The following is a 27,289-nucleotide window of genomic DNA, read 5'->3' on the forward strand; positions in this document are numbered from 1 at the left end:
CTCACCAGATTTTTTACTATCTGTAGGCAAAATATAAAAAGATAACAACCGCTGGGACATCTGTTCCCAAGCTGACATCAGAACAGAGGGCCTGATTCAGAGCCGCTCGTAAGCGGCCGCTCGTTCGCTCCGAGCGATGTTCGCACATCTGCGCATGCGTATGGGTCGTAATGCACATGCGCCGACCAGTCAGTGCGGTCAGAAATCGAGCGCTCGCAAAATAGTGAGTGCCTGCTAATTTGAGTGACAGGATGAGGCGTTTGTGGGTGGTAACAGGGGAAGGTGCTTGAAAACGGGCAGTGGTGATCCAAACGCAGGCGTGCCAAATGGTCAAAACGGGCGTTTTAAGGGTGTGCATAATTAACAAAGCAGCGTCATCGGCCACGTCACTTGGTTGTCTCTTAGCCTGAACTGTTCGCATGATTGCGGTAGGAAAATCCAACCACAAGCACTGCGAGCAGTTCAGACGCCTTTCGATGTACTTGAGTAATCTAGTAAATAGCGGAGATGACGTGTGATGCGAACGGCAAAGGGGCATCTTTACAAAATAGCGAGCGCATGTTTAGTTCGCTCGCTCACACATAGAGGCGTCAACAGACCGCAAAGAACGAGCGCTCAATTTAAATAGCCAGCCCCTTTTTCTGATAGCGTCCGGCTCTGAATCAGGCCCAGAATCTGCAAAAGCTTGTCTTTGTTTCTTTAGAAAGAAAGACTGTCGTGTAAATACAATACCTGGCAGATTGGATTTCCCTAGGCGAATTTTAGAGCATATTCGCCCTATGAATACCGGCATATTCTCCTCCGATTGGAGGACTGTCTCTTTGAGACCTGTGTAGAGGATCCAGTTATGTACGTGATAGTCACGCTCTTGAGATCCCATCCTTGGATTCAGCTAAGGACCATGCCCATGCCGTTTTTTTTTTTTTTTTTTTTTTAGAACCGCTGACCTGGAGACCCCTCTTTCTTTCCGAGAAGCCTCCAGCTCAGCAGAGATGGGACATAAAATTACATTTACTCCAGGTACAGCGCGTAAAGCATGGGAAGAATACACAAACCTCACACAATTATCTTTGGTGTATCTAACCAACCTGCTGTGGGGCAGTAATGTTAACCATTACACCATCCATGCTAACATGGAGATGCCGGGGACTGAACCCGGGGGTACTGGAACACATTGTAACCTGCGCCGTTCAAGACAGTGGATCTAACGTCCCTGACATTGTTATTCAGGATTGTCACACATTAGGGAGTTAGATGACTGCCCTTGTAAATTCAGACTTTTTGCAGGTAATTAACTTTTGGGATGCCTTAGTGCTCCTTTCAGTTATGATACATACAGACTCCACACAAACAACAGTAAAGTGTAGTGAAACAAGGTCAAAAGAAGAATCTGACATACAGAGAGGCAGGAGAGAGCCACACTTGTCCAAATAGTGCTCCTAGCAGTGCCAAAAAACGCTAGGCATAGAAGTAAGCAATCGCTAAGTAGTATTGCCTTAAATGCTCTCCTGACCAGCCTAAACCCCACTGTCTACTTACAGTACCAGGTTAGGCCATCAGTTTCATGTAGCAGCGTTGCAGAAAGTAAAGCCTCTCTCCGGACACCGGCTCAGGCTTTCCTATGTAGCAGACGTTCCCTCCGTGTTAATGGCCTCCAGCACCCTCGAGGAAAGCGCTGATGGCTGCTATGAGAAATGAGCAGGACTCCGGAGCTAGGCTCCGCCCCCCCGCTATGGCACCTAAACTGAGTTCTATGCACGCTTATGTCTGCTTCGCTAGCTGTTGCTAGTGATTTGTTTGGCTGCCCCGCTAATCGGAGCAGCCTGCTGCTGTAAATGCCACTTATGGTAACCTGGCTACCCCACGAGACAGGGAGCCAAGTAATACTCACATGGCTGCTTTGCTGCTGGTGTGGCTGACTAATGGAGGTCCACTAGGCGCGCTGCAAGCAGCGGCATGCAGGACCTCCTATATGGAGACCGTTGTCTCTGTAGTCGGGGACCCCAGGCGAACTGCGTGCAGTTGCGAGCGGGTCCATCGGTACAGACAGGCAGTAGCTGCACTGCTTATCATGTAGAATTTATTTTCTTTAGCACAGCAGCGCTCTATTTATTAAGACCCTGAGGAGAATGTGAATAACACACCAGCTCCCCTTGGGCACAAACTAAGACTGGGCTTGTAGGGGGGCATAGAGGGGGAGGAGCTAGTCACACAAAAAAAATGTAGAGTGCCAGCTCCCACTTAGCACCGTCTATAGCCCACTGAAGCCTCCAGTGTCCCCTAGTGGATGTATTACAAATGTTAATAGTGGCAACATTTCAACTGCAATTCACTTTATTACATAATGATCAAACACAAGTATTATTTTGGGAAAGTCCATAAAATATTGCAGACTGCATAACATATTCAAGTATTTGATAAAGGAATAACGTCTGGAACTCTGCCAAGCATATCTCTCCTGCAACCAATGGCAAGGCCTTTGCATGATGCAACGTACAAGGTCTCTTGCTTATAGCCTGCATCAGACACCCACATCTTCTGCAAGCATGTGAAAGAAACTGGACATGCAAAAGAGTTTACAATATTGTTGGGATTTAATTCTGATGGGTTTGCCCTCCAAACTACCGGAGGAGTAAAATGCAGTTCGGAGGGTTAAAATGCAAATTGCCAGGAATGTGCAGGGATTACAAATCCGTATATCGCATGCAGTAGAAGACAAACTGCCACTATTCTAGGTCAGTAGTTCTCAATCATTTTCCATCTGGGTTCTCCCTGGCAGCCTATTTACATAATTTATACCCTCAACATTAGCAATACATTTGTAATGAATAAAATTGCCAAACGTCACCAGGGCTAGCATTCTGCCCCTCCCCCCGGCTCAATGGGGATAACATCTATAAGGCTTGAAGCATAGCACAGCATAGTTAATTGAAAATTTCTCGGCGCTCTCCCCTTGATGCATATACCTGGCAATCAGGTGTGTATGATATTCATGACTACAACCCAAAGACACATTACCGGTAATTATTAAATTGCAATACTTGGCACTTATCACCCAAGTGGATACCAATAAATTGCTTTAATAAATACCTCTTAGGAGTGAAAGTGAGGCTTTTATCTTGTACTGTATTTATTGATGCAATATGTTTATATGTATAATTGAATACATTTTTATGAATTTATATATTATATATTAGCAGATTGATCTATTTGCCCCCTGTAATTTGTTACCATATAAAATATAAGAATATAATCATATTACAATTTATGAAAAATGTAAAAAACACATTAAAACTATAGTCTACATATGCCTTTTTAATTTTGTTGTAAAGGTCCTATTGTGATGCATGGGCATAAAAATCCCCAGGACTTGGCTTTCCTTATGTGTCTAATAGTCACCTGTACCTGCCATTACAAAAAAATGACCCTGGGGGCTACTAGTACCTTAGGTTGAGAGGCACTGTTCTAGGTGGTATGTTCAGACACCTGCACCTAAGGATGTCCAGGCCAATCCAAAAAGTGGTATTTACCTGTATTTTTAACAACTGTGTGCCACCTGAATAAAACTGATATCTGCGCTCTCCTAAATAAATAAAACTATTATATGTGCAATCTTTCGAATTAAAATATATCTGTGTCTTTATCTATAATATTAATATTTGTACTGGGCAAGAAAAAGATGTATTTAGTATGTAGCTACTATTATAAATGAAAGAAAGTTGAATATTGTGGGGCAGTAATTTATTCAGATGCTGTTCAATAATGAGACGTACCTCATGGACGTCATACAGAAAAATATACGTATACAATGAAGATAGCACTAATAAAAATTAATCAATGACTACTATGCAATAAGTAAGAATGGAACACAAAGTTTGATATACATATAATACATTTAATAAATCACCATATATGCATATAATAAAATATTGTTAATTGAGTAAGGCATAAAGAGACAGGATGGTTAATAACGTACAACAATCTAAAATACTGGGGAGCAGCACTGATAGTCATTTCAGTAAAAAAAAAAGTTATATATTCATTGTATTATATGTACTGTATATCAAACTTCATGTTCCATTCATACTTTTTACAGTCATTGATTTATTTTTATAATGGTAATATTTCCACCGGTTTTATAGAATATTTAAGGTTTCCCAATATTTTCGGTATAATGGGAAATACTTATCTTTCTTCCTTTTATTTTCTTGATCCAATGTATAGTAGTGCAGTGGGTTTAAAAAATGTATAAAAAACCCTGAACAAACAGACCGGAACGCTCATTAGAGTTTCCCGACGTAAATGAGTTCTGATAGACCAGCAGGAAATCAGGAGCAGTATCTCATGTGAATAATGAAATCTGATGATTTATCAGGTAGCTTTGTAGCTGGTACCTGACATGGTTCCCTGTTGATTCACTGTTGTACATGATGTTGATTTGCCATGTAAAAAAAATATATAGTTAAAGAAAAAATTATATTAAGGGGTACATTTACTAAGGTGAGAGTTTATAGAAGTGGAGATGTTGCCCATGGCAACCAATCAGATGATACTTAACATTTAACTAGCACCTACTAGAAGATAATAATTAGAATCTGATTGGTTGCTATGGGCAACATCTCCACTTCTAAAAACTCTCACTTTAGTAAATATACTTCTAAGACTGATGTTTGTAAAGACTAAAGTCATTTACACAACTACAAAATCCATTTTTATGTACATGTATAAAATATTATAAGTTATATACAGTCAGGTCCATAAATATTGGGACATTGACAGAATTTTCAGATTTTGGCCTCTATTCACCAACACAATGGTTTTGAAATGAAACAAACAAGATGTGCTTTAACTGCAGACTTTCAGATTTAATTTGAGGGAAATTACATCCAAATCGGGTGAACGGTGTAGGAATTTCAACAGTTTCAATATGTGCCTCCCACTTTTTAAGGGGCCAAAAGTAATGGGACTATCAACTCAAAAGCTATTTCATGGACAGGTGTGGGCTATTCCCTCGTTATTTCATTATCAATTAAGCAGGTAAAAGGTCTGGAGTTAATTCTAGGTGTGACATTTGCATTCGGAATCAGTTGCTCTCAACTCTCAATATGAGATCCAAAGAGCTGTCACTATCAGTGAAGCAAGCCATCATTAGGCTGAAATATGAAAACAAACCCATCAGAGAGATTGCAAAAACATTAGGTGTGGCCAAATCAACTGTTTGGAACATTCTTAAAAAGAAAGAACTCACCAGAGAGCTCAGCAACACCAAAAGACCCGGAAGACCACGGAAAACAACTGTGGTGGATGACAAAAGAATTATTTCCCTGGTGAAGAAAAACCCCTTCACAACAGTTGGCCAAATCAAGAACACTCTCCAGGAGGTAGATGTATATGTGCCAAAGTCAACAATCAAGAGAAGACTTCACAAGAGTGAATATAGAGGGTTCACCACAAGATGCAAACCATTGGTGAGCCTCAAAAACAGGAAGACCAGATTAGAGTTTGCCAAACAACATCTAAAAAAGCCATTACAGTTCTGGAACAACATCCTATTGACAGATGAGACAAAGATCAACTTGTACCAGAGTGATGGGAAGAGAAGAGAAGGATAGGAACTGCTCATGATCCAAAACATACCACCTCATCAGTGAAGCATGGTGGTGATAGTGTCATGGCATGGGCATGTATGGCTGCCAATGGAACTGGTTCCCTTGTATTTATTGATGATGTGACTGCTGACAAAAGCAGCAGAATTAATTCTGAAGTGTTTCGGGCAATATTATATGCTCATATTCAGTCAAATGCTTCAGAACTCATTGGACAGCGCTTCACAGTGCAGATGGACAATGACCCGAAGCATACTGCAAAAGCAACCAAAGAGTTTTTTAAGGCTTAAAAGTGGAATGTTATGCAATGGCCAAGTCAATCCCCTGACCTGAATCCGATTGAGCATGCATTTCACTTGATAAAGACAAAACTGAAGGGAAAATGCCCCAAGAACAAGCAGGAACTGGAGACATTTGCAGTAGAGGCCTGGCAGAGCATCACCAGGGATGAAACCCAGCGTCTGGTGATGTCTATGCATTCCAGACTTCAGGCTGTAATTGCCTGCAAAGGATTTGCAACAAAGTATTAAAAAGTGAAAGTTAGATTTAGGATTGTTTAGTTTGTCCCATTACTTTTGGCCCCTTAAAAAGTGGGAGGCACATTTAGAAACCGTTGTAATTCCTACACCGTTCACCTGATTTGGATGTAATTGCCCTCAAATTAAATCTGAAAGTCTGCAGTTAAATCACATCTTGTTTGTTTCATTTCAAAGCCATTGTGGTGTTGAATAGAGGACAAAATATGAAAATTCTGTCAATGTCCCAATATTTATGGACCTGACTGTATATATCTTCTAATGCAATTTCAGTTTGAATCTTGCTGCTAGAGATCTGCATCATATTTTGGTATTATTAAAGTGATTATCAAATGAGAGAAATGATCTACTGAAACATTGAATTAAGCAGGATATTAATAGTTGAGGAGTGATTTTAGTCTGGCTGTGTGTTTATTCATTTTGGGTAAATGTAGGATACTAACATGATCTGGTTCATGCAGGATGGAGCGTGATGCTGTATACACTCAACGCAAAGCCGAAAGAGCCACTCTACGGAGTCACTTCAGGGACAAGTACCGTCTACCCAAGGTAAAGTAACAAGTCATTTTGGAGACAGTATAAGGCAGGGCCGTAACTAGGGTGGTGCAACATGTGCCATGGCACAGGGCACCAGAGGGCAGGGGGCGCTGTTTGGTGGCACATCTCAATTTTCTGTTTATAAGTATTCTACTTGTAGCTTCCTCTTCTTTGATGCTTGGCATCTCCTGGCCGCCCCTATGTCCTCTGTAGCTGACTCCCCCTCCATATGGCCACCTCCCCAAGCACCTTCTGTCACATCATCCTTTACTTAGAACACACATTTTAAAATACTGTCATACCCAAGACTCGAACCTGCCACTGTTATTTGCTGCATATACAAGCAAAACTATTTCTATACCTTCAGCCTGTGATCTACACTGCAGGCTCCAGGCTTGCACAAGTTTGTTCTGATAGACAAATCCTGCTTCAAGGGCAGCTTTACCAGCACTCTGCTACATCTAAAGGTGGTGAGTTACAGTACTGTATACTTCATTATTACATTGTGTATCATCACTTCTGCCATTGGATTTACAATGTATTTGTCAACACCACCTGGATAAGAGTGGTACAAAGGGATTGGTACCTCTTCATCATCATAGGACAACTTAGATTTGTTATGCCCCTTCCCCATGAGGCCAAGCCCCTTTTTCGTGCCTATTTGAAAAATGGGGGTTGGGCGCCAGTGCTCTTTCTGGCCCAGGGCACCAAAAAGTCTAGTTACGGCTTTGGTATCAGCAGACTTGGTAGTGACATGCAGATAATAGTACTCTATATAGCAGGGAATATAGATATGTCTACATCTATCTTGTATATGCATTCCTTATAAATATATACTCCCTTACAAAATTTGTTTAATGTTTAAATTAATGTTAGTAGAACATTTATAAAATAAATTAAAGAAAAAAAACTAACATCTGTAGCCTCACCCATATAATCATAAGCCATTCCCATTATCATGTTGATAGAGTAATTGACATACGGTCAGCAGGAACTGAAGACATTTGCAGTAGAGGCCTGGCAGAGCATCACCAGGGATGAAACCCAGCGTCTGGTGATGTCTATGCGTTCCAGACTTCAGGCTGTAATTGCCTGCAAAGGATTTGCAACAAAGTATTAAAAAGTGAAAGTTAGATTTAGTTTAGTTTAGTTTGTCCCATTACTTTTGGCCCCTTAAAAAGTGGGAGGCACATATAGAAACCGTTGTAATTCCTACACGGTTCACCTGATTTGGATGTAATTACCCTCAAATTAAATCTGAAAGTCTGCAGTTAAAGCACATCTTGTTTATTTCATTTCAAAGCCATTGTGGTGGTGAATAGAGGCCAAAATATGACAATTCTGTCAATGTCCCAATATTTATGCACCTGACTGTAGCTGTATGTGTGATATTTGTGTGCATCTCTCTCTCTAGAGTGACGTTGATGATGCACAGATCCAGTTAGCAGGTGGTGACGTGGAACTTCCCAAGGAGTTGGCAAAAATGATTGAAGAGGATAATGAAGAGGAGGAGGGAAAATCATCAGTCATTGGACAACTAAGCAACATCCAGAATATTGACTTGGACTCAATTAAAGGAAAAGCCCAGTCTACTTTGGATGACCTGAAGCAGTCAGCTGAAAAGTGTTCACTCATGTGACTTTTCTGAAAGCCCCAGACGGTCTCAGTTTGCTGACAGGCAGTGAGGTCATTTGAACTTGCTATGCATCTCTGAGATCTAGAAAGCCCAACATTGGTTATTTACCATAAGATATGTCTTGGAGATAATATGACTCTGTAATGTGTACACCCAGGTTCAACTGAAGTTTTACCAGCCAGCCTCTAGATCACGTGGGAAAACTTAGTTCTTGAGCATGTGATCACCAGTGTTTGAATATTCAAAAGTCTCCAGAAAAGTTATTTTCTGATTATATGTAATAAGATCTTAACATTCCTGACATTTAAAACCTGACCAGATAGTCCACACATTTTCTGTGTAAGACTCAAAAGATGATCACATGGAGCATAAAATGTGTATTGTGTTAGTTATAAGTCTTCTCTTGTATGGAGTTCAAACTAAAAGTTTATCTATTTTGTGGAGAGATAACAATTTTATGTACAGCATTTCTGGTGCACCAAATGATCAGTACCCGAGCTAACCTTTGTGAGCACACTGCAGTATTCATTAACCTGATTCCTATTTTGCAATTTTAGTGGAGACAAAAAAAAAACATAAATCCTAAATTCTTTAAATATAAAGAAAAATCTAGGAGCAGATCTCAGAGCAGTGTTCATGAGATATGCACATCTTATATCCAGAGGAAGCAATAAGTAGAAGAGGTAATATGAGGGGCAGAGTTAGATGGTACTGTAGTGTGCATTGCTTGCTTGTGACATTGGACACGGCAGAAGTAGCTCTAAAGTGTGAAATGGAAAGAAATTGTCCTGTGCTGTATAGTGTGCAAGAGTACAGTGTAGTTTACACACTACTTCTACTACTAATATTACTAATATGTACTCAGTAACTAATATATAACAGGAAGGAGAGAAATGTATCAAACCTCAATTGGAGTTATTGTGTATGAAGGAAAAGAAGCAGGAAAAGAAGCATAACAGACATCTGGCAATATACAGCATATGTCATGGAAATAAATGTTAGGAACTTAAACCATTGGAAAGCACATTTGCTGAATCGTGCAACAGCAAGGACCTACCCTGTGCAGACCATCTACCCTTATACTGAACACTAAGGCAACATATTTACTATATTGCAAAACACTGTCATGTGGAAGGGGATAACAGAGAACATGGAAGCTCAGGCCCCTATAGAGCACATGACAAGAGAGAGGATGACCCAGAGCAGAGATATCGTACCTTCCTGTGTGTCTCTCAGCACTGCGTAGTGTGCTTGGTCTGTAGTTGGAAGTCTGGTTTGATTAGAACTGTGAGTCTTCGTAGTGGTTGTTTCTACTAGTAACCTCATTTCTAACAACTTGTTATTAAAAGAACACTTTGGAAACGTGTGTTCTTTCATTATTTTTGTTTTTGAATTCTGAGTTGTAGTTTGTGTGTTTTAGGATAATAACAATATACAATGCAGCACTATGGTCTTTACAGGGACTGTCCACTTTTGGACAACCTTTACTCTTTCTGATCTGCCCCAGTAATATAGCACCGAGGCTGTACCATAGGGCACAGGTCAGGAACTACCACACAGATGTACTCTTTAATAGAGATGGAAGTAGCACTTGTAGTCAGCACTACTGAGGGAATTAGCCCTCCTATCAGACAACCTCACAGAGCACAACAGCAGGAACCAGGGGAGGCCTTGGGCAAGTCAGAAAGAGATCAGGCAATGAAATAGCCTATAACCCCATCACATATATGTCTGTGCGCTGCATTATATAAAAAGGGGAAAATATGTAAAAGCTGATTGAAACATAAACACCAGATCTGAACTGTACAAGATCAGTGATAATGTTCCTCTGTGTATTTGTATTTCATGACATGTGCTCAAACCAGAGGTTATGTCTTATATTTGCAAGTTACACATGATTGTTTGCAGACAAGTATCATTTTTCTCTGTGTAATGTAAATCAATCTCACTGCCCCCAATGACACTACAGCTAGTCATTCCAACCCATGGCCTCCCCTGCTGCTCTGATATTGGCCTAAAAAGTCCACACATAACACATGAATGCATAGTTACTCTCCTAATATGCTGCTTTTTTTATACACTAGTTTAGCGTTGAGTGTACAAAGCAAACAAAGTGAACAATATTTGAGCTTTGTGTTTACAAAAGTATGTAATTAGCACTACTACATATCATATAGTAAGATTTTGTATTTATATATTTATGCAGAAAAGCTACACGTGTTCATGTTCTTCTTCTGTGTAAGGCCTCAAACAATGGGTATAAATCTAGCATCAGACACAGTCAGCTGCATTTACCACCCAAGGAACGCAGCAAGAAGGACAGGCCATTATAGAGGTCACTGATCTCTATGTTCAAAATTATCTCCATACTCAGAGGAGATAGATGCAACTAATACTTTATAAGCGGCACTTCAGTTACAGTTAAGGAGCATGGTGGTCATGGTTACTATAGAGGTCCTTATTGTCAATAGTGGCAAGATTCCAACTTTCAGTGGACACTGGAACTGTACCAGATGCAAAATGCTATTGCTTTACACCATGCATAAGCTTCAGAAGAACTCCCACTTAAGAGTAGGTAGGCTGTTAGAATATAACAAACATGATGCATCAGAGTAAAAAATAATTTAATTAATACACAGTATCACTAAGACAAAACAACATATAAGTGAAGTCCATCTAGCAGGTTTTCCCTAGCGGAGGTCACTGCAGAGAGCATGCTGAAAGAGACAGAGGAAGACATTTCAGAGTGGAAAGTACTCCCAATTGCACAAAAAGCACAACACTTTATATTCCAGTATTATTTTCCTACAGTTATTAATGCATTTGGTGATTTCACAGGAATCATTCATAGGGTTCCAGCTTAAGCTTAATGCTAGGGACCCCAGCTGGCAATTCCCTGCTTCCTCTAACCCTGGACCAGTATAATGGGATAGATCAGCAAATGAAGACAGACTGCAAAGTGAATTATTCTTAAAAAAAAAAAAAGTGTTATACAGTAATTTAGTGAACTTACAACTTCGCACAGACTCAGACAGCATTTCCTGCCCCAGAGATTCACATTTCCAGTCAGAAGTTTTCATCTGCAGCGAGAAAATAGGAGGAAATCACCTGACTTGGCGCACCTGCTCTCACACCTGCTACCTGACCGGTCACTAACATGTTTGCTCTTCTCATCTTCTTGTGCTGTTATTCTTACCTGCTCCTTTAGAAATTCTGCTCGTTTCATTAGTGTCTGAACCTGCAGGACATAAGCAGATCTAGATTAAATCGGGGAAGGAGAGATCTGCAGATCCAGAACGTTCCTTCATGGGTACTGTGTGTCCACTTAAAAAAAAAAATAAGTCTAGTACAGTAGTTCTCAAACTATGTGCTGTGGCACCCTGGGGTGCCTCAGGTCACTTGCAGGGGTGCCTCAGGTCACTTGCAGGGGTGCCTCAGGTCACTTGCAGGGGTGCCTCAGGTCACTTGCAGGGGTGCCTCAGGTCACTTGCAGGGGCGCCTCAGGTTGGTGGTCCAGCACCAAGTCACATAATTTATGATCAATGTAATGTAAATATGTGAACAAACAGAAGCACAAACCTGTCCACCCCCACATAACTGAACCTAAGGATGACAGGGCAGCACAATTTTCTTCACTATACTACTTCACTACATTGTTTTCTGAATTTCTCAATCATAACTTTTGGCTTAGTGGTGCTGTGAAAACAATGCTGATACACTAGGGTGCCTTGGTTCCAAAAAGTTTGGGAACCACTGGTCTAGTATCAAATGTAACTGCAACCACCAATCTAAATGTAATTTTTCTTAATGGTAATTAGAAATATACATATCACGTAATTCTCTAATCTAGTTAGAAAGCTTGCCTCCACACACATCTCAGTCCCTGTGTGATATTATATTACTTTATACTAGAGGACATAGAAACGTAATTGGAAACAATCCTCCCAATAGCAAATAAAAACACTGAATATCTGAAGTGCTTACACTGATTTAAATATTTTCATTGTGATCTTATTCACCTCATTGTATACAATTGCTATGTTAGGGGGAAGGTGCTTTGTTGAGCGACAATACATCTCTGTACAGAATCTGCCGGCTTTTGTGGATTACTGGATTCATACATTGTGCAGTGTCAGTTACCAAAGTTCACCTACGTGCAGCCCCAACTTCTTACCAGCACCAGATCTAAGGACCTAAAGATGTGTGAGGTTCCAGCTATCTGTAATAGGCTGGAAGGACCTCCTAGGGAACAGCAGCAATAGAAACTGAAGGTGCACCTTGGTTCCATTATATGTTTTTTATAAGTATATTGAAAAGAAGTGTCTTGCTAGTTTCCCTTTACATGTCATCCCAGCTCCACTCTATTAGCCAAGATCTGCACTTACTTCAGCATGCAATAACTCCCGTCTCCTTCCAGCTTGTTCTGCTGCAAAAGGCCCAAATAAAATACATCAAATGAAGTTGTGCAGTAGGCATAACAGGTTAAAAAAAATAAATAAAAATGACAACTTAAAAACTGTATATCATAAATGTAATTGTGGCAGAGACAAAATCACCTACAGCGTGTAAAGTTTATTTGGAAACTATTTTATATCTAGAGCTCTGCTTTATGCACCCTGAATGGATAGTAAACTATAATGTTTCTATTTTTATGACAGTAAAGAAATACAAAATATAAAATTTAACTCAAAAATGATTGTGTGTAATTTGAACTTAATGGAATAACTACTGATACCTGAAATAAGAAAACAGACAAAGAAAAGACAAAAAAATAAAAAAGAATTTGCCAGAAATAAGACTTCTGCCTGAAATTACCTGTTGAAAACTATTACCACCATTTCATAGACAGGCTGTGATGAGCTGATTTTTTTAGAAACATATATTAACCATGGAAAAACTGTGGGCCGCACGGTTTGCGTCAGGCAATTTCTAGTAGAAATCAGGTACTTATAATACCCAGCACAATGATTCAAACAGCTCAACATCATGAGTGGTGTTACCTTAATCACATAAGAGATTCTTCTTTGGAATTGTGTGTACAACACAATATAACATTCTGTGTTAGATAGAATTATGCCAACTCACACCTTTAGACTGGCAGACAGGGGACTTTGAGGATTTGCTTATCTCACCCATGAAACTCTCCACTAATAAAATGTATTTATCTGCATTCATGATGGCTGCTTGCATTGGTTGGCTGGAAATGGGCATGTACACTATTTGTCATGTGCAGCAAATACCTGCCTGCCACTGGCTGTAATAAAGGATAAATATGATTTACACAGCTTATGTGACAATTATCATCTTACATGCTCCTGTAGACCCAAACACAGGACCTCTATAATTCATGCATCCCTTATTAGTGAGGAATCGGTATTAATACCGACAGGCGGGATCCAGGCGGTCAAAATCCCGGCGCCTGGATCCCGACGAGGGTTAACATACAGACACTTGGTGGTCGGTATGCTAACCCTCCCCCTCCCTCTCCCTACCCTAACCCTCCCTCCCTGGTGCCTGAACTTAACCTCCCCCTTAGTGCCCAAACTTAACCTACCCCTCCCCACACCCCTAAACCTAACTCTCCCCTATTAGTGCCTAACCCTAACCCTCCCCCTAGTGCCTAGCCCTAACCCCTAAACCTAACCCTCCCCTCCAACCCGGTACTTACCTTCAGTATCCCAGCGATCGGGATGCCGGCGCCGGTAAGGTAAGCGTTGGCAACCAGAGCGCTGGGAAGCCGAACGCATACCATTAGTGATCAAACAGACAAGCACTGTGGCAGATGTTGCTTATATTGGAACTCCTGCTACTCATATGAGTGGCACTGCCACTTATGGGTCAGAGCCAAATCCTACTTGTTTGAACTTGTGTGAACAGCACAATATAGGAAATTCTGTATAAGCACTTGTCAGAATGAGCCCTGCATAAATGGAAATATTAACAAGTAGCCTCCAATGACAAATCAGGTTCCTCATTTCAGTGATACAATATGTAAAAAAAAAAAAAAGTATAGATGTACATAGCACATCAAAAAGAAAACTGTGAAAGACAAATGTTGGTCTACCCCATATTTCCTAGGACATTTCTGCAAATGTATTAGCATGTTTACGATTTTCATCAGGACAACATATCAAAGAGTTTCACTGACCAGATAACATTAGTATCAGTTCCCCAAGACTCTGCTGGTACAGATCCAATGCGTCAGCTGCCATGCCCTCTTCATCCTGAAGTAGTGAGGAAGAGTTACAGTGAAGAGTCAAATATAGATTTCATTAGAACTTTATGGGTGGATTCATACCTTCATAACAGCAGCTGCGGCCACATCCAAAGCAGCAAACAGGCGTGGTTTGTCCTGGGACATTTCTACCAAATTGAATGGATTAGTATTTGGGATATATAGGAAATTAAATAACTCACAAAGCAATAATAACTTTTATGAATAATACACAGACTTCTCTGCACTCTCAATGCCTTGCCCCTAAAGACCCTAATGCACTGTAATGCACCGCTATAAGGGAATCGGTCTTATACACTGTCTGCAATCATTGTGACATGTGTGAGAGAAAAACAAATGTGATGATCAGACAGACTAAATACAAAAAGTAGCTTACAGTGGTGAATAAGAAGAGATATGGTAAGAACTTACCCTTGTTATCTCTATTTCTACGAAGTCCATAGGGTTCCACAGGATACCTTGGGGTATAGGCGATGGCGGTAGTTATCGGGCACCACAGAGTTTATTTTTTCCAGCCTCTCAGGATGCACTGGGGTCCCTCTCCTATACCCCGCCCCCGAGCCAAGGCAAATCAGTTACGTAACAAGCCCAAGGCCGGAGGAGGAGAAAAAAAAGAAGAAAGTCTGGAACACACAAGAATCACATTCTCACCAGAAGGATACGGAAAAAACGGTGACCAGATCAAAGCCCATCTGCAGTACAGGTGCGACAGGGCGGGAGTCCTGTGGAACCCTATAGACTTCGTAGAAATGGAGATAACAAGGGTAAGTTCTTACCATCTCTCTTATTTTCTACATCAGGGCCCATAGGGTATCCACAGGATACCTTGGAGATGTCCCAAAGCAGTATCCTTCAAGGGTGGGGACGCTCCTGTGCAGAAAGGAGAATCCACCGCCCGAAGGAAGCATCCTGAGAGGCGAAGGTATCAAATGCATAATACCTCACAAAGGTATGGACAGAAGACCACGTGGCTGCCTTGCAAAGCTGAACAGCAGAGGCACCACGGCGAACTGCCCACGAAGGACCCACAGATCGAGTAGAATGAGCTTTAACAAAGGATGGTACAGGAAGGCCCTCATGAATGTAAGCTTCAGAAATTGCCATGCGAATCCATCCTGCCAAAGTTTGCTTAGTGGCAGGCCAACCCTTCTTACGGAAACCATAGAGGACAAACAAGGAGTCCGACTTCTGAAATGAATTGGTATGGTCAACATAAATTCTTAGAGCCCGTACCACATCCAAGGAGGTCTCACCAGCTGAGGGGTCTGGGGAATTAAAGGCCAGTACTATAATTTCCTCATTAATGTGGAAACTAGATACCACCTTAGGTAAAAAAACCAGGACGAGTGTGAAGCACCACCCTATCCCTATGAAAAATCAGAAAGGGATGGCGACATGAGAGGGCCCCCAAATCTGACACCCTTCTGGCCGAAGTAATGGCCAGAAGAAACACAGCTGTAAGCAATTTTAAATCCACTGAGCCCAGTGGTTCAAATGGTGGTCCTTGGAGAGCCCTCAGAACCACAGCCAAATCCCAAGGAGCCACTGGTGGAACAAAGGGAGGCTGAATGGGAAGTACACCTTACATAAAGGTGCGGACATCAGGAAGTGTAGCAATCCTACACTGAAACCATACACTAGAAGTGCCACGGAGTCTCTTTTCTTGACCCGTACACAGGTAGCTTGTTGTTGTGTCGGGAGGCCATGAGCTCTATCTCTGGAAGGCCCCACTTGTTCGCCAATAGCTGAAACACCTCCTGGTGAAGAGACCATTCTCCTGGATGCACGTCTTGACGGCTGAGAAAGTCTGCTTCCCAGTTGAGGACTCCTGGTATGAACACTGCCGAGATGGCAGGGAGATTGCCTTCTGCCCAAGCTTGAATGCGGGACACCTCTGTCAGGGCCGTCTGACTGAGGGATCCTCCTTGGCGGTTTATGTAAGCCACCGTGGTGGCGTTGTCCGACTGCACCTGCACGGGTTTTCTGTGGAGGACATGTCTTGCTTGTTGGAGAGATTTGAATACTGCCCAAAGTTCCAAGATGTTTATTGGAAGCGCAGATTCTGCTGGCGTCCCCCTTCCCTGGAAGAAGTGCGGACCCGTCACTGCTCCCCAGCCTGGCATCCGTTGTCATAAGAACCCAGTCCGCAATCCAAAAGGGGCACCCCTGTTCAGGTGAGCAGTCTGCAACTACCAGGCCAGAGACAGACGCACCTCCGGAGAAAGCACCATTGTCTGGGTCTTTATCCAATGGGGCAACCCATTCCATCAGGATAGGATCAACTTCTGCAGAGGTCTGGAGTGAAACTGTGCATACTCCACCATGTCGAACATCGACACCATGGATCCCAGTAACCTCATCGCCGAGTGAATAGACACCCGGCGACTCTGCAGGCAACTGCGTACCTTTGCCTGCAATGCAGAGATCTTTTTCTCCGTCACAAAGATCCTCTGATTTTGGGAGTCCAACAGGGCTCCGAGATGGAGAATCCTCTGTGACGGGACCAGGGAGGACTTCTTCCAGTTCATCAGCCAGCCGTGAGTCTGCAACACAGAGACTGTCAGTTGCAAATGGCACTTCTCTGGAGACCCTGCCAACAACAAGAGGTCGTATAGATAGGGCAACAAGCGGACCCCCTGCATCCGCAGGTGGGCTGCCATAACTGCAATGACCTTGGTAAACACTCGAGGCTCTGTGGCCAGACCAAAGGGCAGTGCCTGAAACTGGAAATATCGGTCGACCACTGCAAACCTGAGGAAACGCTGGTGTGCTAAGACAATGGGGATACGTAGGTAAGCATCCTGAATATCTAGCGACACCATAAAATCCCCAGGCTCCATCACCAAAATGATGGAGTCACCATCCTGAACTGAGGAACCCTCAAGGATTTGTTGAGGGATTTGAGGTTGAGGATGGGCCGGTAAGACCCACTGGGTTTCTGTACCAGAAAGAGATTGGAGTAATACCCCGATCCCCTCTGGGACAAAGGAACGGCACTATAACTCCAGCCTGGAGCATAGAGTGTAACACTTTCCGGAATTCCAGGGCCTTGTCTTGATTTGACTGAAGGCCCGTGGTGAAAAGCAGGCTAGGAGGCCTCCGCCGGAAGGAGAGGGCGTACCCCCGAGAGACCACTTCTCTTACCCAAGTGTCCGTGGTGGTCAGACACCAGCACTGGGCGAACTGAAGAAGCCGGCCTCCCACTTTGGGGTCCCCCAAGGAGAGGCCTGTCCCGTCAGGCTGAAGGCTTATCGTGCGACTTGGGAGTAGGACGTCTTGTACTCCAAGCCTGCTTCTTTGGCTTGGCAGCTTTCTTGGCCCCTGACTGTCTCGGAAAGGACTGTGCTTTGGACTTACCCTGGGCCCTATAGGGCCGAAAGGACGAAGAACCCAACCCTGATGGGACTGCAGCCGATGGCAGACATGCAGACAAAGCTGCCGCCAGAGTGGCCACAATTTTATCCACAGTGGCCACAATTTTATCCAGATCAGGGCCAAACAGGACCTGCCCAAGCATTCCAATCCCTTTTTGGAATCTGCGTCCCCTTTCCAAGAGCGCAACCATAGGGCGCAGTGAGCCACCACTGCTGCCGAGGAGATTTTAGAAGTGAGGAGACCTATATCCAAGGCTGCCTAATGTACGTGGCTGAGTCTCTGAGATTGCCCACTAACTCCACCTGCTCAGCTGAAGAGTCGGTGTCCAGAGACGCCTCCAAGCTATCAGCCCAGCGCTCCATGGCTCTGGCCACCCAGCACACGGCCATAGCCGGTCTGGACACCCCTCCAGCAAGGGAATAAATGGATTTCAGGCATATTTCCACCTTGCGATCCGTAGCATCCTTTAAGGAGGACATGGAGGGCATGGGTATTGTAGCACTCCTCACCAGGCGTGTGACATGAAAATCCACTTGAGGAGGGGTTCCCCACTTGGAAAAATAATTATCCACAAAAGGGTATGCAAAGGCCAAGCGTTTTTGAGGCTGGAACCGCTTACCTGGATTTTTTCACACCTCCTCTAAATGATCCACTAACTGAACAGATAGAGGAAACACAGTGGCATCTCCCTTAATATCCTTAAAGAAGGTGTATTTTTGGATTTGGCCACGGGGGGATCCTCAACATCAATAACCAAGGCCACACAGACTGCCCGTATAAGGCCAGGTATATAGACTTTAGACTTTGACTCCACCTCCTTAGTACGAAGGGGCTCTTGGTCCGAAAAGTCAAAAATCTCACCATCATCAGATGTCACGTCATCCTCATCAAACTGAACCGTCTGAGACACTAAAGGCCGCTTAGGAGGCCATAATGAGGACTCCCCCTGTGAAACGTCAATCAGGTGTTGTAAACGTATTGGACAATGAATTCACCCACGCAGGCTCCTGCAAGACCTGGGGGGATGAAAGCGGAAGACACTGGGGTGCCATCAACTGCCTGGGGAACCCCTGCATGGGTAATGAGACTACGACTGCTGCGATAACCCCATCTGCGGGAAAGGCAGGGGGCGTCGCCAGCTGGCCAACAAAGGTTGTAAGTGCCTTAGCAAAACAAGCCCAGGGCGGTTCCTGCACAGGCGCAGTAACTGAGATCGGGAGGTAACATGCCCTACATAATCCCTCAGTGTTCCCATCACCCTCCGCTAATTGTACATTACATGTGGTACACTTTAGCTGAAGAGTGTAAACAGAGCGTATGTGACTCCCCTCACAGAAAAATACTGTGACTGTGAGGCAATGAACACCCTGCAACACCGCACCGCAAGGGCTTTAGCAGAGAAAGAACAGGGATAGGAAAATGGCAGACAGTCAGAAGTGAAAGTACAGGTAGGCAGCGCTAGCATTAAGTCACATACAATTCAGAAATAAATCCCTGCACTACCAGCACTATGATCAACTACACAGATACAGAGCCTGGCAGGAAACAGTGCTGCATACTCTGACCTTAACGGAGAAGAGGTATGCGGGGGGACCCGGACCGCGACGTCACCTGTATCAAGCTTCCAGCAGCGTTTGCACACTTCACAGAAAATGGCCGCCGAGGAGCTGAGGGGAGGCGGGCCCGGGGGAGGATCGCTGGCACAACCCACCAGACTGCTAGGAAAAGGCACTGTGCAGCGGGGGAGGCACCGGCTGTGAGACAGGGGCTCTTCCCTGGCATGCAATTAACCCCTGGGACGCTGGAGCTTTACCGCTCTGCTGCAGCCCTTTGTCCCTGGTGGTCTAGTGGAAGCACGGGTTAATACCTGGCTCCACACGCAGCCTGTCCCCAGGGAGCCCCCTGCCTGAGGACCAAGGACTGTGTATCGGCGGGAACCCTCCGCGGGACCCCGCCGCTTACCTGACCCCTTGAATCCGGCCACAGTCCGGGTAATCCGGGGTCACCGCTAGCTGTGACCCCAGACACCCACCAGCATCCCCAGATCAGTACTGGCGTTCTGGTCCGACGGGGTGGAGGAGTGACAGCATATACGTCAGTACTGACTGTCTATGCTGTACAGCTCGTTGCAGCAATCGCTGTCTTTAACTTCAGGGGCTGAGAACAGCCCCCCTCTGAGAATGGTGACCCGACTCCGAGCCGAGCACCGACAAAACTGATTTGCCTTGGCTCGGGGGCGGGGTATAGGAGAAGGGCCCCACTGCATCCTTGGAGGCTGGAAAAAAACTCTGCGGTGCCAGATGACTACCGCCATCGCCTATACCCCAAGGTAACCTGTGGATACCCTATGGACCCTGATGTAGAAATATAAATGCAAGACACAAGGATATATCAAAATTTCTTAAGAGGACACGTGGAGAAGTTGCCCATAGTAACAAATCAGCTATTAGTTATCATTTATCAAGTACAGTTTATTAAATGATAGCTAGGAGTTGATCGGTTGCTATGGGCAACTTCTCCACCTGCCCTATTTATGTTTGATACATCTCCCCCATAGTGAAGTACCGCGCTGTAAAAGGGCTAAATAGCGTCCTGTGCCAGCCCGTCTTATTACCGTCTGACGTCATGACGATGATGTCCTTATGTCACGCAGAGGGGGCGTGGCTGGCAGCACTGGTAAGTGCAGTGCTGATTGGAACATCCTGAGGTCGCTCTAATCAGCAGCACAGGGTGCAGGATGCCTATCTGGAGCACCTTAAAGACGCTCTAGCGGCACTGCAGCAGTGAATGGCACCCTGCTAGCCAGGAGCAAGGGTCATGAGGCGGTGACGTGCCATCCACATTGCCCTGCGCTCTGTGCGGAGGCAACGGTTGCACACCCCTAGTTATAGCCCTGGTCAAGAAGACTATAGAAGCACAACATTACTACAGGTCATATGGACAAAGCAATGTCCTTCATGGGAGCAGTATCTAAATGCACAAAGAAAGTCTATCTAGTTAACTACATGCTCCTTCCTCCCTGTCTATCCCATCTGTGTCACACCTGTTTGTCTGCCCCACTCTTTAGAATGTAAGCTCTTACGAACAGGGTCCTCTATACTTTCTTCTACTTCTTACACCCCACAAGAGCATCCAATACCTCTACCCGCTTGTGCTTCTCCTTACTTTACTTTCATCTACTTTTTACTCCCTACTAGGGCACCTAACACTTGGTTGCTGATGCTCTGTTGCTTATCTGGGTGTTATGATAGCTAACGTAGCAAAGTATATTATCCTTGTCCTCATCCTGTATTGTATTGTTCTGTCACAGGTCAACCTATTTGTTTATGTACTTTGCAAGCCGCTGCGGAACACTTGTGGTGCAATATAAATAAATAAATAATAATAAGTTAAACTTTATTAGATCTTTCACAGCTGGAACTCACCCTTCAAGAGTTCCCGAGATGACATGTCTTCCAGCAGCAGAGTCTTGTTACTAGATGACACCAGGACCTTTAGCTCCTCAGCTCTGGATATGTACTGACAGACCTGTAGCAAGTGTTATTAGCAACATCACTAAATATATTTTATATATATCGTTTACTTTTATATACAGTTAGGTGCATAAATATTGGGACATTGACAGAATTTTCATATTTTGGCCTCTATTCACCACCACAATGGCTTTGAAATGAAACAAACAAGATGTGCTTTACCTGCAGACTTTCATATTTAATTTGAGGGTAATTACATCCAAATCAGGTGAACGGTGTAGGACTTACAACGGTTTCTATATGTGTATCCCACTTTTTAAGTTGAGGAAGCCTATGAGGCGAAACATGTTGGGAACTCTGGGCCTGATTCAGAGCCGCTCATAAGCGGCCGCTCGTTCGCTCCGAGCGATGTTCGCACAACTGCTCATGGGTCATAATGCGCATGCGCCAACCAGTCATTGCGGTCGGAAATCGAGCGCTCGCAAAACAGCGAGTGCCTGCTAATTTGAGTGACAGAATGAGGCGTTTGTGGGTGGTAACAGGGGAAGGTGCTTGAAAACGGGGAGTGGTGATCCGAACGCAGGCGTGCTAAACGGTCAAAACGGGTGTTTTAAGGGTGTGCATAATTAACAAAGCAGCGTTATTGACCACGTCACTTGGTTGTTTCTTAGCCTGAACTGTTCGCATGATTGCGGTAGAAAAATCCAACCACAAGCACTGCGAGCAGTTCAGACGCCTTTCGATGTACTCGATTAATCTAATAAATAGCGGAGATGACGTAGGATGCGAGCGGCCAGGGGGCGTCTTTACAAAATAGCGAGCACGTTTCGTTCGCTCAGACATAGAGGCGTCAACAGACCGCAAAGAGCGAGCGCTCAATTTAAATATCCGGCCCCTTTTTCTGAACGAGCGAGCGCAAATAGCGTCCGGCTCTGAATCAGGCCCTCTGTCCAACACCCTGCACCATTGATTAAGAGACTATCCTGTATATCCCTGGAAATCACGATTCTACAAGAAAACTCTCCCTTAGGACCAGCCACCTTGTTTTTAAGATAAGTTTTTGAATTTCTATTGTAATACTGTTCTAAAAATTATTTACCATGAAATAAAAAACATTAACTATTGGATACTAGTGACAGTAATTCACTTTTAAGGATATAAAAATTGGTGGCGTACTGGAGTCGAGGGAAGAGAGCAATTAGAAAGGTGGAACGTGAGGGATTCCTGTCCAAAGACGGATTTATTGTTACGCTTAATATACAAGTGTACTTACGGTACGGGTACTCACTTCTAAAAAATTGTTAATTGTATTATCTGACAATACCACACTATCAGGCGCTTGTCCCTGTGTGTGTGTGTGTGTGTGTGTGTGTGTGTGTGTGTGTGTGTGTGTGTGTGTGTGTGTGTGTGTGTGTGTGTGTGTGTGTGTGTGCGCACACATACATTTAGATTGATTGATATATGTATCAAACTGATATTGACTGTAAAAATCTTTTGTCTAACTGATATGTTCTCTGGTCAGCCAGCTAAATCTATCACAGATACCTTGCATCTTCAACACTAACCTTTGAACGTATGGCTTCTTTACGACAGACATCGGTCTCGTCTAAAAGAGAGAGCAACACGAACAGTATGTATAAACACCTAAGGTCTGTGCAATGTTTAATCAGCACAAGCAATTGGATGACACAGAATAATCAGGTACTATTAGCGAATGCAAAAAAAAGTCTCTCATGGGCGTGTTACGGGAGTATTGTGGTTGTGTCAGGGAAAGTGGCTGCGTTCTCAGGCACAGAGCCGCAGCTACAGAGGCCATAGTCAGAAGGAGAAACCGCACCTGCCATAGGACTGGTGCAAGTGTCGATAGTGTAAGCGATGGTGCGCCGATGGTGGCATGTCAAGAACCACCGGCGGTGTTACAGCCTACAGAGATGCTGTAAGTGGCCATTCCTGGGTTCTCTCATTCAGCTGCAAGCTACTACACCAGGGGAACGCAGAAACTAGCATTTGCCTATTATCGGAGCCACAACTCCAGCAACAGATGCAAGAGTGGATGCTCCACCGCTGACTCAGGCCCCATGTGTGTATAAAATTAATGTATTCTATCAGTAAGTAAGGATACAATATATACCCCACTAGTGTTTGCATTATATGCATTTTTTACTTAAACAGATAAGACCCTTAATATCAATCACAAGCATTAAGCTTACATTGACATGTTTAGGAACGTTACTACTCATTTCAGTGTGTGCTTGCCGAGTCTCTATGCATTTATCTCACAACACAATTATCGCTAAAAGGCTAGTACACAATGCAATTAAAACACATCAAACGTATTGAAATCAAATGCTTTTTTATATGCATTTTTACTAGTGTAATGCCAATGGGTATGCAAGCTAAATATTGTCTGGCATTCTTTTTATGTTGGCAGAAAAGTGTGCGCTAATATGCTTAATGCCCCACCTCCAACACAAATGCCATCGCATGGTTGTGCGTGAAACCGCATACAGGAAAATATCTGCATCTAGATCCGTACGGTTGTGTGTACAACTCTGCGCAAGCCCCAGTGTGTCTAACATGTATTATGTTATAAAAGGCTTCATACATTGTTAGCAGTAAGGCTGTGTGGCTATATAGAGGCTAAAATTGAGATCAGTAGAAGTGGCATTAAACAATGGGTTAATGCTACTGTAGTTTAGAGACTAATCTGAATGAAATGTGAATAGTGGAAACAATTGGTTATTATAGATATATTTTGTAACATCATGTTCAATACACTGTTTAATATTATATGTACTGATTATTAAAGATTAATTATTACTGAGAATACGTAATATCTTAAACAAAGCCACATCTTGAATGCAGTCTTTCTGGATATTAATATAAAGATTGTTACGGTATTCTAAGCAGATGTGTTATACTGGAAACTGCCTTGGTTAAGTGGTTAATTAATGAATGAGTAAATGGGCATTCCTATATTTGCTTCACTACTATATAACCATTCCATCCTTTAAGTCTCTCAAGGGCATATGCCAGTATTTGTTAAATTAAACTGCTCTAACCATATGAGCATGCTTCACTTTTTCCAACAAGCCTCTTACAAATACACATTTAATGATTAACACTATAAATACTGAATTCAATAAAATTAATAATCACAGGTGGAGTGTGGCTACAATGGCAAAGGAGTGAGACGTGGGTCCGGAGATTCCCCGTCTGAAGGTCCGTTTTACAGATCCTGACCCAGCTGACCCAGTGCATCTTGGTTGAATTGGGACTCTAAACATAAGGTGCACCTGCGGGCACGTTCCGGTCCCTGGTAGCCAGCACTGCTGGGAGCCGCTGCATAGTTCTGGAGTATGCTCTCCTGCTGACCTCTACGCCTGGGTCCATGCGCTATCCTCTCATTCGGACATGGAGACCAGGTATAGCAAAATTTTTACATTAGAAGGATTGGGGAGCGGTGTTACATTTTGGATGCACTAAAGGTTCTCTGATTAGAAATGGCGTAAAGATATCTGCGTTTCCTAACTTTGCAGTGGAGGTCTAAAAGGATAGGGCCAAATTCTTTCCTATTAAGCGTAGACTCAGAGACCTTAATTTATCATATGCTATACTGTTCCCATCCAAACTCTGGATTGTGGCAGATGGGGAATCTACATTTATCGCAACCCTGCGGGAGGTGGCTGCTTGGCTGGACCGTTACGCTCTTGGGGGGGCGTCAATTGGCTCCAACCTGAACTTCTCTTCGTATAATGCGGTTATACTTCTGTGCATATTGAAGATGCAGGTTTTATATTAATTTGTATGCTCTTGCAAAAGTATATACAATAGAAATGGCAGCGCTTAAATATATAAATGACATAAAAAGCATGGATTATTCTGCAAAATAGCTCAATATTTAATCAAAATGAATAAAGATATATAATAGTAAAACAAATACAGATAAAATCATTTAAGATCAATTCATCAAATAAGCTGCAAGGTACAAGAACCAATGTATAGAATAATGCTTGTTCTTATCCAATGACTGGACTAAACTTTAGCTGGAAAAACAATACTTAAGGACTCCTTTAGTGTGGGGGCAATACTTAGGAGTATGCCGGACTCGATAATGGATGGCTCCCAATGGGCCAGACTTTCAGGAGTGGGTTTCGCAACTGTTGAACATAAAGCGTTATTTATACCTTAGCCGTAAGACAGAGTCTAAATTTGTCCGTGGACAAGACGGATAGAGTCAATATATGCACCCCCACCAACTTTAGCTATAACATATACTTTGAAATTATCTTTTGGTTTAGGATATATTTTGTTAAGACTATATGGAGTGTGGCATTTGTTGTTGTTTCTGTGTTTATTTTTGTGATATTGTTATTCTATACATTATTTTTTTTTGTAGCACTATCTATATTGAAAGGTACGATAGACTCTGTTTTACTGTATTTAATGTTTTTGACAAGGCAATTACTGTTGAGGCTATTTTATTTAGGTAATGGAAAATGATAATATGTAATGACTGTCTGAAGTTGTGTCTTTCTTAATGTATGAATACTGTACGACATATGTTCATGTTCTTTTTTTTAATGCACTGCTATTAAAAAATGGGGAAGACTCAATAAAAAACAATTAAAAAACAATAATAAAAATCACAGACATTAGTTTTGTACTGAGTGTGACACTGCGATGATTATAGGGTACAAAAGGGGATGGGAACAATATTATATGAATGCCTGTGGGCTGTAAATGACCTTGTTTGGTTAGAAATAGTAAAACAGTCATTCACCAAAGTTCTTTTGAAAAATCAACAAAGACAAACAAAAAAAACCTTTATGTCTAGCTGTGTGTGTCCATGTGAATTCATTGGCAAAGGTCACACTTTGTGTATCATATTGAGTTCATGTGAAATGGACACCACACTGCACTGCTCCCTTCTCCCTCGTGACCACCCATAATGTCCTTTAGAATGTAAGCTCTTGCGAGCAGGGCCTGCTCTCCTTTTGTATTCTGTAAATAAATATGCAATTTGCAGGTGCAATTATGTTAATTTGTGTACCTGCATTAATTGGAGTCTCAGAACGATCCTGTATAGCAATCAGTGGTGTCTCAAGGAGAGTGCAGGCCGCACCCAAGTGTCACCTGCCGAGGGGTGGCACTAAGGTGCAGACTCCCCTCAGTGACAGGAACCAGGTGCTGCACTTTATAATAAGTGCAGCACTCGGCTTATGACAACTGAGAGGGAGAGACTGCACAAAGGGCAGTCAGCACCTCCGATATTGCCCTAGTAATATCGGGACCCCGGGGGGGAGGCCGTGAGGCCACGCACTTTCCTGAGTGGCCACGCCCCTTTTCGGCAGTGCGCAACTTTGCCGCACACACGGCATCCCGCCCCGCACCAGGTGACACCGCGGGGCAGGACGCAACTGATAGCAATTACTGGCATTTTTAAAAGGGGCATATGGTCAAATGACGGACAGATTTTGTGCTTTTTTTCCCAGTTTGTGATGCTTGCGCTGGAGTTTACCTGATACAAGTTACAACTATTTATTACTGCAAGTAATCAGCATTGTAATGATGTTTATATATTATATTAAAATTGGGATGTAGTTGAAATACAGACGGCCGGGAAGCACTCTGTCTAAATCCTGACGCCATCTAGATCCCGACAGACTGCTTCCGGAATTAAAGGTAAGCCAACCAGACTTAGCTCTTAGCCGGGGGGAGGTTAGGTTTAGACCCGAGGGGAATTAAGGTTAGGCTGCGGGGAGGGGGGGGGGGTTAGGATTAGGCACCCCCCAGGGAGGCGTTAGGGTGCGGAGAAGGGGGGTTAGGCACCCCTAGGGAGGGTTACACTGCGGGGAGGTGGGGTTAGGATTAGGCACCTCCGGGGAGGG

The 27,289-nt window shown here is 43.3% G+C and overlaps 2 protein-coding genes across 2 annotated transcripts in view; one reads left to right on the plus strand and one right to left on the minus strand.

Annotated features, from left to right (window-relative positions):
• CPLX3 (complexin 3) overlaps positions 1 to 9,668 on the plus strand; it is a 36,791-nt gene extending 27,123 nt beyond the window's left edge. Inside the window, exons 2-3 of the mRNA XM_088443755.1 lie at positions 6,604 to 6,691; positions 8,094 to 9,668. Coding sequence (XP_088299881.1) covers positions 6,604 to 6,691; positions 8,094 to 8,318 — 313 coding nt within the window. The 3' untranslated portion in view covers positions 8,319 to 9,668. The remainder of the gene's footprint in view (positions 1 to 6,603; positions 6,692 to 8,093) is intronic.
• Positions 9,669 to 10,922: 1,254 nt separating this feature from the next.
• The window catches only part of ULK3 (unc-51 like kinase 3), a 38,229-nt gene continuing 21,862 nt past the window's right edge, over positions 10,923 to 27,289 (minus strand). Inside the window, exons 9-16 of the mRNA XM_088446178.1 lie at positions 22,964 to 23,004; positions 21,351 to 21,453; positions 14,614 to 14,678; positions 14,464 to 14,539; positions 12,701 to 12,741; positions 11,512 to 11,553; positions 11,329 to 11,395; positions 10,923 to 11,032 (exon numbers count right to left, since the gene is read on the minus strand). Coding sequence (XP_088302304.1) covers positions 11,016 to 11,032; positions 11,329 to 11,395; positions 11,512 to 11,553; positions 12,701 to 12,741; positions 14,464 to 14,539; positions 14,614 to 14,678; positions 21,351 to 21,453; positions 22,964 to 23,004 — 452 coding nt within the window. The 3' untranslated portion in view covers positions 10,923 to 11,015. The remainder of the gene's footprint in view (positions 11,033 to 11,328; positions 11,396 to 11,511; positions 11,554 to 12,700; positions 12,742 to 14,463; positions 14,540 to 14,613; positions 14,679 to 21,350; positions 21,454 to 22,963; positions 23,005 to 27,289) is intronic.

The sequence above is a fragment of the Taudactylus pleione genome, unplaced genomic scaffold, assembly GCF_031769625.1.
Source record: "Taudactylus pleione unplaced genomic scaffold, aTauple2 ptg000019l, whole genome shotgun sequence".
Taxonomy (NCBI): Eukaryota; Metazoa; Chordata; class Amphibia; order Anura; family Myobatrachidae; genus Taudactylus; species Taudactylus pleione.